This window comes from Calliphora vicina, chromosome 5 (assembly GCF_958450345.1).
Source record: "Calliphora vicina chromosome 5, idCalVici1.1, whole genome shotgun sequence".
NCBI classification, from domain to species: domain Eukaryota; kingdom Metazoa; phylum Arthropoda; class Insecta; order Diptera; family Calliphoridae; genus Calliphora; species Calliphora vicina.
Window position 1 is genome coordinate 68,707,670 of NC_088784.1, and position 16,240 is coordinate 68,723,909.

Consider the following 16,240-nt stretch of genomic DNA (forward strand, 5'->3'; position numbering starts at 1 on the left):
ATCTGCGAACATCAGTACATTCGAATAGTTTATTGCTTCACGCAAATCGTTGATAAAAAGTAAAAATAAAATAGGGCCGAGGTGACTTCCCTGCGGAACACCAGATTTTACCAAAATTTTCTTCGAAATTGTAGAATTGAATTTTACGGACTGTTCTGCATAAACTATATGACTTTAACCATTGTATTGTTGAAACCCATTATAACCAATTTTTTTAGCAGAAGTTTATGATTAACTTTGTCGAACGCTTTCATCAGCTGAACGCTGAAATCAGTATAAATGACATCAGAAAGTTGATAATTGTAGAATATTAATCACAGCTGAAGATCCTTTGCGAAAACCGTGTTGACAAGTCGTTAGTAAGGTAGATACTTGATGGGACCCTTTTGCTCACAACATATTCAGAGTATTACCTTAGCACCATTTGGTGTCCATTATAGTGTTCAAGCAGCATTTCGGACATACAAAATCGTCTTTCAAGGTCTGCTTTTATAGTTTCCTGCTTTTGGATGAATCCTGCTGCTCGCAAACATTTTGAAATTGTGATTGAGTAGCATCCAATGATTTTGCAAGCACCTGTTGAGTTTGACAACAATCTTCATGGCGTAATTTTTGGATGGCCTGGGCGATCTTTGTCTTTCGTCTCAAAATCAGCACAAAGCCATGGATGGAGGATGCATTCCAAACGTCAAGTCAATGGAGCATCGACAGTGCACTGAGTGTGAATAGAGACAAAACTGATCCTTTTCCCAATGGAATGGTATTGAACTTACACTTTCGGATAGCGAAAAATAATTGGGTGTCATAAACTGTATGGGAAGCCCAGCAGACGGCAATTTATGTCTGCAGGAAGGCCATAGACATACAATGGGGTATCAGAATCAGAAACGTGAACTGGCTATTTGAAGTGGTTATTAAACTGATATTATTATGGAGTCTCTGCCTAGTGAAAAGCGCAGGATAGGATTAGCTTCCCCCTTTTCTATTCATCTTTGCCTCTCTCTCTGTATTTATTCTCTTTTAAGCAACACAAAGTTTCCAACTGAATGCAGCCAAAAAAAATAGTTGGGGAAGCAACCGGTTCAAGTTGTAATACTTTAAATGTAATACTTTAATTTTAATAGGACAATGTACTGGGAGTAAGTGGTAAATTAACACCTTTTATAAACAGGTCACTGAACTGAACTAAACATTTGTTTAAAAATTTTAATTAAAATTAATTGATATTTTCTGCGATTTTTTTTAAAAAACCTTTCAACTTTTTGTCACAGTTGGGCAATTTATTGGGTGTATAACTTAAAAATGCGGGTTTGTGCTGTTCAGAAAGTGATTGCCCATGCCATCCAAAAAAGTTTGAAGACCAATAATTGTGGAGATAATGCTCAGATGAATACGTGAGAGTACCACCACAATATCGTCGACATAGGCGACAGTCTTCTAGCTAGAGTATCCAAAACCGAAAACCGATCAACCTGTTTTTTCATCTTTGTAAACTTTTCGGTTTTTTTACGAACAAACAAATATATTTTCTAAAACTCATTCAAACATATTTATGAAAAATAAATAAAAATAAATTTAAGGAGACCTTTTTCATATTAAATAAAAATTTTATATAAACCGGTTAACCGGTTTTTTTTGAAGACAAAAACCGAAACCGTTTAACCAATTTTTTAAAAACAATAATCAAAACCGGTTTTTTCAAAAACTGGAAATCGGTTTTTTAAATTTGACGGTTTTTTTGGATACTCTACTTGTAGCCCATGTAATCCAATTTTCTGAGCGAACAATTTGTGTTCAAATTCAAAATAAGTGTAGATAAGCTGTTCACTGAGGTGTGCCTCTTTTGGCCGTTTTCATTTTAGAATGTATGATGCTATAGTTCAGAAGCTCCCTAATAAATCTAACAATTGTAAGATCCAGCTGTTCCTATAGTTGCCGATTCCATATTATTAAAAGCCCCTTCTATATACAGAAAGGCTACCAATGTAAAACTGCCAAATCAAGCGTTTTCTCAATATTTCCTACTAACAAGTAAAGTTTCATTTCAACCGATTTGCCCTCCATAGGCATATTGAGATGTAGATAGTGGTCCACATACATTCGAATGTGATTGTGATTTATGAAAATCGTATTGGTAATTTAGGAATGAATGTCACAGTACATTCGGTCCATCGATCGGGTATGTACGATCGTCAATGATTCACTCCAAGATACTTAGCAGAAAACAAGGTAAACTATTGCTTTAAAATACTATGACTTAGTGTGTGACACTTTCCCTCGCTTCGGAATGAATGTCATGGTACATACAGTCTTCGATCAGCTAAGGTCTGGCCAGATCATCCGTATTTGTAGAAATAAAATGATGGAATCTTTTACCTTTTGAATCTATAACGAATTTATTGAAGGAACGATACACACGTCTATTGAAATAAAATTTTACAGCTTCGAAATAACTTAGGGACATCGGGTATGCTTCAGGAAATTTGTCTACTAAAAATATGAAAAATTGGTCTATAAATGGCAAAGCTTTTACAGCTAAATTAAAATGTCTAAGTATATATTTTTAGTATAATTTTAAATATTTTTATTTAATTTTCAACCTAATTTATGATACTTTTTGTTAATTTTCCAGAACATCCTTCACAATGGAGTATCGAAATTTGGCAAATAAAAAATTTTAAATATTTTGTTAAAAATTTTTATTTAATCATTAATTTCCAAAATTTGTTGTATTCTACTCCACTGTGCATACTCACTTTAATTAAATTTTTTCACAAGATCATAATATTGCTGTCATTTTAGTTTCTTTTTCACTAGCCAATTCTTGACCTTTCCAACTATTAAAAAAAATTAATAAAACCAAAGAATTCAGCAAATGTTTAACAATAGAGTAGTGTTTATGTATAAAACCCTCACTCGTTAAAATATTCACACATTTTTTAATATAAACGTTAACAATCATTGAAATAAGAGTATATTAAATAAATACAATAAAAAACATAATTGAAAGTATCACAAAAATATTAGCATTATAAATAACATTGATAACAATAGTATTTTAACGGTTAATTTGAATTAATTATATAGCAACTTTATGAAGCAGTTCTTAGCGAATCTTATTTTCATCACTTCAAAAGAAAGAACTGTTTTTTGGTAGCTATTTTTAATAACTTTCAATTTAATTAATAAACTACTACCGGGAAAAAATATGTTAGTTCCACAACTAGTACTAGAATAGCGTTAGTCTGTACTACTTCTAGTGTGGTTGTGGAAGCAATGATTTTTTACTAAATTTATTTTTATAGAACTGCTCACATTTTAAGGCCACGAACGAATCAAGCCAACTTCGGATACTCTGAAGTGAAGGGTATCCCAGATAGAGCGTTCTGCATCGATCGAAACAAATAGTAGTCGGACGGGGCAATGTCTGGACTATAAGCAACTTCCCAACCACTTCTTTCTAAATATGTAGTTTTTAACAGGTGCAATGCAATGCAAAAATGATTTTCTTTTTTAGCGTTCAAGCAGCATTTCAGACAAACAAAATCGTCATTCAAGGTCTCTCGTTTTCAATTCGTATGGTACCCAATTTCCCTGCTGCTTGCAGACATTTTTAAATTGCTGATTGAGTAGCTCCTAATAAAATCACCACATCTGAACCGCACAAACCATCTCTCCCACATTGAAACCGATAAAACCCATTCACCATAAGCAATCGGTACCGATTGCTCGGTGTGCCTCTGCGGTACTTTTTTCAAATTAACCCTCCTTTAGTCGCAATCATTTTCAATTGAGACTAGTCGCAATGTATCAAAATGATATCAAAGAAGAAGCCGCGTTTGAAAATAATCTCTTCACTTTTTATTTCGTAAACATAAAAACAATATTAAATTCAAAGTATTTAAAAAATAATCAAAATAAAATTTCATTAAAAATATATTTTTATCTAAAAATAGCTTAAAATTTAAAAAATTTACAATAAAACTAGATCAGTTGCGACTAACGGAGGGTTAAAGAAGTAAAGCAAAACTACCCTCATATGACGCTTTGTTGTCACAAAATTCAAAATGACACATAGTTATTAAAAACAAAAATATAACTATTTTTATTAACGTTGAAATAAAATCTACTTGGATATTTTCGCCCTTAGATATAAATAGTCGTATAAAGCTAAATATTAGAAATTCATTATTTAACTAAAGCTATTTTCTATTGTAATTTTATTTCATTAAATATAAATTAATAAAATTCCTACGTTTCACCAACAGCTTGTATTTTTTTTTTTCTTTTTTCTTAACATTTTCCTCTGTCTGTGTCATTTTGTCTACGAATGTGGGCATTATGTCATTATTATTATTATTTTTATTTTTATTATTGTTATTGTGATATTATTATTAATAAAACATATAAAATAACAATAAAATTATGTGAAAGATAATAAATAAAGTTGAAGCTAAAAAGAAATATAGAAATTGAAAGTATTTAATTTCCATTTCTTTCATTTCGCATTTTATTTTTAAACCACAAACACTTTTTTTCCATTGATCATTTTATTCAGGTGGTTTGTGAATAATTTACATAAATGTAAATAAATATTTTATTAAATATGTATACTTCTTGTACATACACAGAAAAAAATTGTCATATCTAAGAATAAATTTCAATTTAAACTGTATAAATTGAAAATTAAAATTTTTATGAATCGAAAAAAATTAAAATTTTATTATTTAAATGTTTATTACTTTTAAATGTATTTATAATACAGATTTTAAACTAAAATTAAATTTTATTATAAAACTTTTAGGAGTTGTTTTTAGAACTAAAAATAAACTGTAATATGAATTTATATGGTTTCGATAAGTAGGCGAGTTCTTTTCCGTCCTTAGCTTATTTTATTTGCTAACATTTTTCTGACCACATGCTTAGTTCAGTATTTTTTGTTAAAAGAATCCTACGTACTTCGGCACTGATAATAAGAGGTTCAATTCGACGAGAGCTTTAAAGTGGATTAAAGGATAATACAAATAATTCAATGATTGCTTTTATATTGAACAGACTGGTGTATCTTATAAACTACCGTACCAGTGTAGTGTTCTACAGGCTGAGATCCCAGCCGTGAATTGAGTTGAGTTTATCGAGTATATGGTGGAGATATATAGGCCTACCTATAATCTCTTAAGGATGTCTACACGACATATAATCTGGTCCTAAAGCGACTGGTATCTCTGAACGAGATGGCGAGACATTTTTCAGTTGGCATTTTCTGGATAGAACTGCATGTTCACATCGTGCAAATGATGGGTAGAGATGGGAGTCCACAATTGCGTTCTCAGACCACCATTGACAAATGTTATTAATAAACGGTATTGAGATTTGTTTTTAGAAACTAAAACTCTTAAAATATAATTAATTTTGGAATCATAATTATGACCCAAAAGAACATTTACTTTTCTTAAATAATTTCATTCAAATTTTTGCCGCGAGTGCGTTGTTTGTGGTCCATTCGGAATGTCCAATTTGCTATCATTCTTTCCAGTATTTCCACGGGAATCTCGCGAATTACGTGAGTAATGTTGGCAGCCAAGTTTAAATCGTAGCTAGCTTATCGACAAAGAGTTTTAACGTCACATAATGTCAAAGCACAAAATCCAGATGTGGATATTACACGATCGAGGCGGCTACTTGACAGGTTCTGATCGCGAAATTATATGTTCATCTATATGAACGATGATACAAACCAAATCTTGCTCGAAGTTCAAGAAAAACATGTCTCTCAGAATGCTGAATTTTGAAATAAAGCTGAACAATTTGGAGATATGACGATTTTTTTTAGAGAATTCTGAATAAAAAAGGATGGAATTATGACATTCAGCGTGATCGACTAAAAAATGTGGTTACATAGATTACTGCCTACACAACACGGGATTCAATTTACCATATAATGACTTCTGTAGAAGTATTAATGATAAAGGAGAGGCCGAGACAGTGAATTACATCATCTGTCATTGTTGACTGACCGAAGATTGCAAATTCTGGGCGACTACTTCCTGAACGACCTGATGTCTTCTATAGGAGAGGAACATCGGAAGGCTTGATACATTAATGCGAGCAACGCAATGGTTTGATTATAAACTCAAATTGGTCAGTTAGGATAAATTGTTTCCTCTTTACCCCTTTCTAGACAATAATCACAAGGGAGCACATGGGGGCTGTCTATTTAAACTAAGTCTGCTTTTTTCTTGCAAGTTTACAAAAGTTAATACAAGTTTCAAAACGTTTGCAGCAGGATTCATCCAAAAGTAGAGAAATTGGGTACCATACGAATTGAAGCCAAGAGACCTCGAAAGACGATTTTGGATGTCCTAAATGATGATTGGATGTAATAAAAAAAATAATTTTTGCACCGAATTATTACTTGCTATAAAAAATGGATCCATTACGATAACCCAAAGCGTAAGAGATCGTATGTGAAGCCCGACCAACCAATCGAATCAATACCAAAGCCAAATATCCATAGCGCTATGGTAATGCTATTACATATTATGAGCTGCTGTAGTCTGCCCAGACCATCACAGGGAACCTGTATCAAATGCAACTAATTCGTTTGAAGCGAGCATTGGCCGAAAAACACATAGAATATGCGGCCAGACATGAAACCGTAATATTCCATTATGACAACGCTCGGCCACATGTTGCAATACCTGTTAAAAAGTATTTAGAATGAAGTGGTTGGGAAGTTTTGCCTCATCCGCTTTATAGTACAGACCATCCCCATTTGTTGTGATAGATGCAATACGTTATCTCTGGGATACACTTCACTTTGGAATAGAGTATCCGATATTAGCTTGATACATTCTTGGCCTCAAAAAATAGCACAAATGTTTCCAAATAAAAGCTACAAATATGAAAAAATCACGCATTTTTAAGTCATACACCCAATAATTTACAACTTTTTTCAGTAAAAATATACATTTCTCAGGAAATAATTCATGAATTTAGCAGACTTAAGTAGATAATACACCCTCCTTTCCATGTAATCTAGAGCTTTTGGCAAATTTATTTTCCGATTGACTTCTTTTGACCTATTCGATACATCATCCAAATTCTAGGATCCAATTTTGATTCATATGTTAGTTTAGTGATTGGGATTGATAATACCGATTATTTTAACTCATTGGTTTAATGAATTGTCTTTAAAAAAAAAAGTACCTTATCTATGACATTTGATACAAAATTTAAGTTGAAAATAGCTTGGCTTTCACATATATGCATATTGAACTCATCAAACTTTACAAGCAACTCATAAAAATGCGTTTTAATTAAAACTTAAAACTCAAAACCTAAACCAATATTCCAAATTGTAATATAGCTCAATTCTATCTAATCCAACACATGTTGACACCTTTCTACTCCTATTTCAGTCTCTTTGTCAATGACTAAATAAAGTTATGATATCACTAAAAATCAATAAACTTGTGAAGATTGTCATATTATTAATGATTACCTTTTTGGAAAGCAAAAACTAAAACAAATACTTACTAACACCAACCAGTCACTAAATTTGGTTAGAAACTAAGCCACTGGCCAAAATAAATGACCAAAAAACAAAACAGTCACAGTTTAATTGATAAAACATAAACCACGCATTATTATCAGCTACAAATCTATATTTTCTGAAAAGATGTTGTCATATAAGTAAAATACAATCTTTAGCATTTCAGGCCTATCAATAATAAATGTTTAGAACATCTTATAAGGGCTAAAATATCAAATCAAATGGATAGACAGACAGATAATGAAAAATGTTTGTAAAAAATGCCACCCACTTATTTAATTATCAGTTAAGAAATAAAGTGATTATTTATACAGCCCAGCTATATAATTATAAAGATACACATGTTTTTTATGTTTATTTTTTTGGAAAATACATATTTATAAGACACCTTCATTCATAAAAACGTATTATTTTTTTTTTTTGGTTTTACTCGTATTTGTAGCATACAAAATCTTTCCCCCAAAAAACAAAATTAAAGTTTTATGAACATCCGTCATAAGCTGAGAAATGAGCAAAAGTTGTTGTTATTGTTAAAAAAAATTTTTTTATTTATGTCTGAATGAATGTAAATTTATTGTTGTTGATTTTATATTTTACTTGGCAAAAAAAAAGCAGACTATCAGATGAACTATGACGCCATGTGAAAGAAAAAATATTACATGCAATTACAATACAGTAATGAATTAATAAACTAAATACTTATATAGGTGGTTCATGCTGACAATTACATGACCTACAATATACCAGCTGGATATTGTATATTATCGCAAGTGTTTCTTTGTAAACCGTGTATTTAAAACACTAGGTCTCTTATCAGTCATATTATCATAATGTCCTAATATATCTCGACTCGACAGCTCGGCTTAACCGAATCTTAAGCATTGTATTTGATGAACAAGTGCATCACAATTGGTGTCGCCGAATGGCTCATAAGAGAGCTGAAATTTTATTATTTGTTTTATTATTTGTCTTTATTATTTCTCATTGTATAATTTTGTAATTCATTTAAAATATTTATTTGAAGTTATATGGCGTCCTGTGAGCCGCCTTAATGTTTTGTTTATTTGTCTTATTTACCTATTTGTTAGTGAAGATTATGTATTAGTTGTTGTTCTTTTTTACATTGATCTCACTGCAGTGCTTTTGTTTCGTTAAGTTGGTACCGTTATTTTTAATGTGTTATACACATAAATAACTAGTGGTCCAAATAAAATAATAATTTAAAGTAAAGTCAGTTCATAAGGGAAAAGCACTGCGGTAAGTAGTTGAACATTATTTGTATTTCTTTTATTTAATTTTAATAATTTTTTTAATAGAAATAAACGCACCGTGTCGCACCGCACATTACTGCAAATTATTTAAAATTGTTTGTGTCTTTTTTGGTGTTGTTAAATTCGCCCCTTATGGACGACCATCGCAGCCAGCGATAACAAATTTTATTTCGCACTTTTTGAGCTGATATTTGCAAAAATTTTGTGGTTCCTTGTCTGCCGGAATAAAACAAAGTTTGCAGATTTTTGTGCGAAGTGGTTCCTTGTCTGCCGGAACAAATACAAATTAATTTGGAAATAAATAAAGTGGTTCCTTGCCTGCCGGAACATAAAATAATTGTTTGAAGATTTCCAAAAGTGGTTCCTTGCCTGCCGGAACACAAAATACATTTTTTAAAAATATTTAAAGTGGTTCCTTGTCTGCCGGAACAAATAAAATTAAATCTGAAATATTTTAAAGTGGTTCCCTTTCTGCCGGAACAAATAAAAATATATTTAAAACATTTTGGTGCTTATTTGCTGTGATTTTTGTGAGATTTTGTGTGCTCTTTGAGAAACGCTTGTGATTATTTGTGGTTCATAATGCATCGCTCCCCAGCAAGAAAAAGCCAGCGATTACAGTCAACAATGAGCCAGCCTAGTAGTGGTTCCTCGCCTGCCGGAACAAAAATTGTTTCTCAACAAGTGGCTCCATCGGTCGCCGGAGTTTCTTCTTTGCCTGCCAGTTCCCATGTCGCCGGAACATCTTTGACTCCCTCCGCCGCTGGAGTGCCTCCACAAAACGTAAGTACTATTGACGTCACAACAAATCAACCAATTGTAATTGCTCCTTCTGTCGCCGGAGTGCCTACAAGTTCCACCGCCGCCGGAACAACTTATGCCATAGCTACCACAGTTGCCAATGTTCAACATAACCAACAAAATTTTGCTGAAAATAATTTAAGCTCTTCTGCACAGCTTAATTTGGAAGGCCTTCAAAGTCAGATCAACATTCTTCAGGCCCAGTTGTTAAATGCCCAACGAGCGTTGTCGATTGCCACAAACGCTAATTCGACGCCGAGTTCTTCAGCCGCCATGCCACAGCCATCCAATATGGCGCCGCCAGTAACGGGTACCAGCGAAGTCAACGTTGACAATTCTGCCTCAGCCAACGTTGACTGCACTGAACGTCGTACGCCATTTTCTTCGGTAAGCTGCAATGAAAATAATTTTTCGAATTTGTGTGGAAGTCAACCGTTGCCGCCAAATTTCCGATTGTCTCAAAATGGTGGTTCGTTATTGATGCATCGAAAAATTTATGATTTACCGGATTTTAGTGGCTCGCCTGAAGATTGGCCCATGTTCTCAACGGCTTTTAATCAATCGACTGCTGTTTATAATTATAATAATTTTGAAAATTGTTTAAGGCTCCAAAAAGCTTTGAAGGGTGATGCCCGTGAATGTGTGAAGTCGTTGCTGATCCATGCAGATAACGTGAGTATGGTTATGGAACAATTGTGTTTTCAATATGGTCGCCCAGAGATGCTTATTCGTTGCCAGCTACAACAAGTGAAAGAAATTTCGCCCATTAGTGAAAGTGCTGTGGATAAGCTTGTGCCCTTTGCTGTTAAAGTGCGGAATCTTGCCGCCTTTTTGCAAACTGCTAATGGACAACAGCATTTAGCTAATCCAACATTAATGGAAGAATTGGTCGGAAAGCTTCCAATGAGTAAACGAATGGAGTGGGCCCGCTGTGCCTCAACAATAAAACCATACCCAACTATTTTGGATTTTAGCAAATGGCTCAAAGATGTTGCTGATTTGGTAAGAATGGTGCAAACTACAAGTGGAAATCGTCAAAATAATGAACCCAAAAGAAAAGTTGTCCTTCATGCTGCTGATGGTCAACGTAAACAACAAGAATGCCCTATGTGCCAGGCAAATCATAAAATATTTGATTGTAGAAAATTTGGTTCATTAAGTGTGCCTAATCGTTGGAGTGAAGTGAAAAAAATGAGGTTATGTTTTTCGTGTCTGGGTAGTGGACATTCGAGTAGATTTTGCCGTTATCGAAAGACGTGTCCCGTGGATGGTTGTCTAAGAAAACATAACAAATTATTACATGATGTCAAAATTAATGATGGTGGAAATAATACGCTTTCGTCTGAGTCGCCTGCTCCAAGTGGTTCCACAAATGAAAATGAGTCTGTTCTTAGCTGTGTGTCTAAAGCTGCAGATAAAGGTGTGTTGTTGTTCCGAGTGGTGCCAATTGTGCTTTATGGTCCCAGTAACAAAATTGAAACCTATGCGTTGTTGGATGAAGGTTCATCGGTTACTATGGTGGACAGCTCCTTGGTGAAGAAACTTGGTCTTCAGGGGCATCAAAGTCAATTGAATTTGAATTGGTATGCTGGTAAGGCATCACAAGAAACGGCAACAGTGGTTGATATGCACATAAGTGGAATTGGTAAGCAGAGAAAATATGCCTTGCGAAACGTTTATGGAGTTTCAAATTTAAAATTGCCGGCCCAAAGCTTCAATATGGATTTAAGTCGCCATCCTGGTTTGCCCATTAAATTATATAATGATGTTGTTCCCAAAGTTCTGATTGGATTAGATCATTCTCATCTGGGACTTCCTGATGAAATTGTGTCTCTGGATGAAAATGGTCCATATGCTGCTAACATCCCATTAGGATGGGTCGTATTTGGGAAAATGATGGGTAAGCAATCTAGCGAAAATTTGTGTCTTTTGTCAGTTCAGCCAGAGCAAAGACTCTATGACTTAGTGGCAAATTATTTTGAAACAGAGAATTTTGGTGTGAAGTTATTGCCGGTCATAGAATCAAAGGATGACTTACGGGCTCGGAAAATTATGAACGAAACTACAGTTAAGATTGATGGTAGATTCCAAACTCGGCTCTTGTGGCGTGAAGATGATGTTGTGTTGCCTGATAGCTACTCCATGGCTCTAAATAGACTTGTTGGTATTGAGCGAAAGATGAATAGAAGTCCTGAATTTGGTGCTGCCTACAAATCCATCATGAGGGATTATTTGTCCAAGAGGTATGTACGTAAATTGTCGCCTATTGAAGCTGCTGAATTGTGCCCCAGGACTTGGTATCTTCCGCATTTTGGAGTGATTAATCCTAATAAGCCAGGAAAAATTCGTTTAGTGTTTGATGCTGCCGCAACTGTTGAAGGTGTTTCCCTGAATTCTAAACTGCTAAAAGGCCCGCAGCAATATAAGCCTCTGCCATCCGTTTTATTTAATTTTCGAGTTGGTGCTGTAGCAGTGTGTGGGGACATCAAAGAAATGTTTCACCAAGTTATTGTAGCTCCTGAAGATAGATGCTCTCAAAGATTTCTTTGGCGTGAAGACACTAGAGAACCACCTGATTCTTATGAAATGCTAGTCATGACTTTTGGTGCTGCTTGCTCGCCTTGTGTAGCCCATTATGTAAAAGAAACAAATGCCCTAAGCTATCGTGATAAATATCCTCGTGCAGTGAAGTCGATTGTTGATCATCATTATGTAGATGATTTTGTGGATAGTTTTCCGACGCAAGCAAGGGCCATTGAGATTGCCAAACAAGTGCGCGACATTCATAAATCAGCTGGGTTTGAACTACGTAATTTTTCATCGAACTCTTCTAAAGTAATTGTGGCTCTTAAAGGTACAGTGGAAAGTCCGGTGAATTTTTCCAGCGATGTCAACCAGCTACAATCAGAGAAGATACTTGGTATGTATTGGCAACCTAAAGATGATACTTTCAGGTTCAATTTGAAGTTCCACAACGTGAATGCTGATGTTATAGAAGGTATGAGGTGTCCAACAAAACGCGAGCTTTTAAGTGTGGTTATGTCCGTTTTTGATCCACTTGGTTTCCTGAGCTACTACATGATAACGGCAAAGTTACTGATGCGTGAAGTTTGGAGACACAATATACGATGGGATGATGCATTGCCCGGAGAATTAAACGAGATGTGGAATAATTGGCGCCAAGAGCTACAAAATGTCATCCATGTTAAAGTGCCTCGATTTTATTTTAGAAATGGTGTTCCTTCTCGCCTGGAACTACATGTTTTTGTCGACGCTAGTGAAGATGCATTTGGTGCCGTGTCATACTGGAGGTCTATAAATGCTGATAATAAAATTGAAGTGACTTTTGTAGCTGCAAAAACTAGATGTGCTCCTCTGAAAGCAATGAGTATTCCTCGGCTCGAACTTCAGGCTGCTGTATTGGGTACTCGTTTGATGGGTACAATTTTGAAGGAACATTCCATTAAGGTATCAAGAATCGTTTGCTGGAGTGATTCAACCACCGTAGTTAGTTGGATTGGATCTGAAAGCCGAAGATATAAACCCTTTGTTGCCCATAGAATTACTGAGATTCTTGATTCTACTAGCCCAGCAGATTGGAGATGGCTGCCAACAAATCTTAATGTTGCCGATGAAACTACAAGAATGAAAAGCCAGGTTAATTTTTCAGATGATTGCCGCTGGTTTACGGGACCTAAATTTCTATACGAATATGAAGATGAATGGCCAAAAACGCAAGAAATACCTACTTGTAACCTAGACACTGAAGAACTTCGTCCCAAATTTGTTTTGCTGGTAAATACCCCTGTTGTTTTTGAATTCGATAGATTTTCATCATATTTGAAATTAAAACGTACGATTGCCTGGGTGTTACGTTTTATAAATCGTTGCCAAAAGAAGATTGGTCCTGAAGAAGGAAATGGTTTAACTACTGCAGAGTTAAAAAGTGCTGACATTTGTCTTTGCCGTCAAGCCCAACGAGAAAAATTTAGCGCTGAAATTGAAATTATTAAAAATGAAGGTACTTTGCCCAAAAGTAGTGAGTTGTATGCCCTGACTCCATATATGGATGAAAATTCATTACTTCGAGTTTATGGTCGTGTGGATGCAGCTAGTTGGTTACCATTGGATATAAGGCGTCCGATTATATTACCGTCGTTTCATCCTGTCACCGAGTTGTTTGTGGCCCATGTACACGAAAAAATGAAACATCAAAATTTTGAAGCTACAGTTTGTGAAATTCGAAGATCATTTTGGATTCCCCGCCTTAGAAAAATTTTACGTAAGCGTGTTTCTAATTGTTTTATTTGCAGATTTCGTCGTACATTGCCGGTGCCACCACTTATGGGTTCTTTGCCAAAAGACAGATTGACGCCATATATTCGTCCATTTTCCTACACTGGATTGGACTATTTTGGTCCAGTTATTGTAACCGTTGGTCGTCGCCATGAAAAACGTTGGGTGGCCTTATTTACTTGCCTGACCATAAGGGCCATTCATTTGGAAGTCGCTTTCGATTTGTCAACCGATGCGTGTATTCTTGCCATACGCAATTTTATAAATCGACGTGGCCTGCCTACAAGACTGAGGAGCGATAATGGTACAAATTTTGTTGGTGCTGATAAAGTTGCCAAGAGGTTCAGTGAAGTATTTGATGTGGCTCAAATTCAAGATGAACTTACATCTAAAGGTATAGATTGGCAGTTTAATTGTCCACATAATCCTGCAGAAGGTGGTATATGGGAACGGATGGTCCAATGTGTAAAGCGTGTGTTGCAGTCAACTTTGAAAGAATCCGCCCCTCGTGAACACACACTGCAAAGTTTCCTGATTGAAGCGGAAAATATTGTGAATTCCCGTCCGTTGACACACTTGCCGTTGAGCCACGAAGATGAAGAACCACTAACGCCTAATCATTTTTTGTTGGGTTGTCCTAATACAACACAAACTCCTGCCGGAGCAAAAGACGAACAGTCTGTTGTACTAAAAAAGCAGTGGCGCATTTCCCGTCAGCTACGTGATCATTTCTGGAACAGGTGGATAAAAGAATATTTGCCCACGTTGACTAGACGCTCCAAATGGTGTCAACGTACGAAGCCTATTGCTATTGGTGATTTGGTTCTAATTTGCGATCCAGCCGTGTCCCGTAGAGATTGGAAACGAGGCAGAGTGGAAGACGTGTTTTTAGGTAGAGATGGTGTTATTCGTCGTGCTGATGTACGTACTAGTACAGGAATACTAAAGCGACCTGTTTCCAAGCTTGCTGTCCTTGATTTGGAGTAGTGAATCGTAGCCGATCCACGGGGGTGGGGATGTCGCCGAATGGCTCATAAGAGAGCTGAAATTTTATTATTTGTTTTATTATTTGTCTTTATTATTTCTCATTGTATAATTTTGTAATTCATTTAAAATATTTATTTGAAGTTATATGGCGTCCTGTGAGCCGCCTTAATGTTTTGTTTATTTGTCTTATTTACCTATTTGTTAGTGAAGATTATGTATTAGTTGTTGTTCTTTTTTACATTGATCTCACTGCAGTGCTTTTGTTTCGTTAAGTTGGTACCGTTATTTTTAATGTGTTATACACATAAATAACTAGTGGTCCAAATAAAATAATAATTTAAAGTAAAGTCAGTTCATAAGGGAAAAGCACTGCGGTAAGTAGTTGAACATTATTTGTATTTCTTTTATTTAATTTTAATAATTTTTTTAATAGAAATAAACGCACCGTGTCGCACCGCACATTACTGCAAATTATTTAAAATTGTTTGTGTCTTTTTTGGTGTTGTTAAATTCGCCCCTTATGGACGACCATCGCAGCCAGCGATAACAATTGGAAAGTGATCTATTCGTTCCCAGTACGATGAGGTTGTTCACATTCCTCACTTTCCAATTGTGATGCACTTGTTCATCAAAGACAATGTAAAACACACCAATTTTATATTTTTTTTCGCTTTCGAATTTTTCAAAAAGTTTTATCAAAATTTAATATCGGTCAATTCCGTGAAAACTCTCACGATACATTTTGTGAAATATTAGGACATTATGACAATATGACATGATAAGAGACCTTGTGAATTGACCAATTACATCTCACATAATTCCTTTATTTTAACTTAGCATTATTAAATCCAAACAAAACAAGTAATAATGTTATATTAAAAAAATAAACAAAGAGGCAACATAAACCTTTCAAACAATTTCTGTAAATATCTTAACTTTTTTAAATTCTCTTGCTTTCATACAAAAAACTCCATGACATTCCCGAAATTTTCATATATTTGGTGATGTGTTGGAATGTGTCTTAACTCTTTAGTTTTAGTTATATTCGGCTGTGCTAAATTTTTTATACCCACCATCAGCGGTAATTAGTTTTATAAAAAACCGACTTTTTAAAAAACCGGTTTGTCGATTAACCGAAAAATGGCCTTTTTTAATAAACCGGGTTTTCGGTTAACCGACATCGAAAAAACCGGTTAAACCGGTTAACCGTCATATATGTGTAGAAAACATAAAATATACAAAAATATACAGCTTTAAATTTTTTAATTTTTGGTAGTCAGGAACGGTTAATATTAAATAACTATAAATATACAAAAGTGCTAAGTCCATT

General features: G+C 34.7%; 2 protein-coding genes across 3 annotated transcripts in view; both read left to right on the top strand.

Moving 5' to 3' along the window:
* The window catches only part of Hil (Hillarin), a 112,897-nt gene that overhangs the window by 45,262 nt on the left and 51,395 nt on the right, over nucleotides 1-16,240 (top strand). The window lies entirely within an intron of this gene.
* Nucleotides 9,454-14,910, top strand: LOC135961343 (uncharacterized). Its single transcript, XM_065512839.1, has one exon. The coding sequence runs from the start codon at nucleotides 9,454-9,456 to the stop codon at nucleotides 14,908-14,910; it is 5,457 nt and encodes a 1,818-aa protein (XP_065368911.1).

Coding starts and splice junctions, on each gene's coding strand:
- LOC135961343 (XM_065512839.1), top strand. CDS start 9,454: ATGAGCCAGCCTAGTAGTGGTTCCTCGCCTGCCGGAACAAAAATTGTT.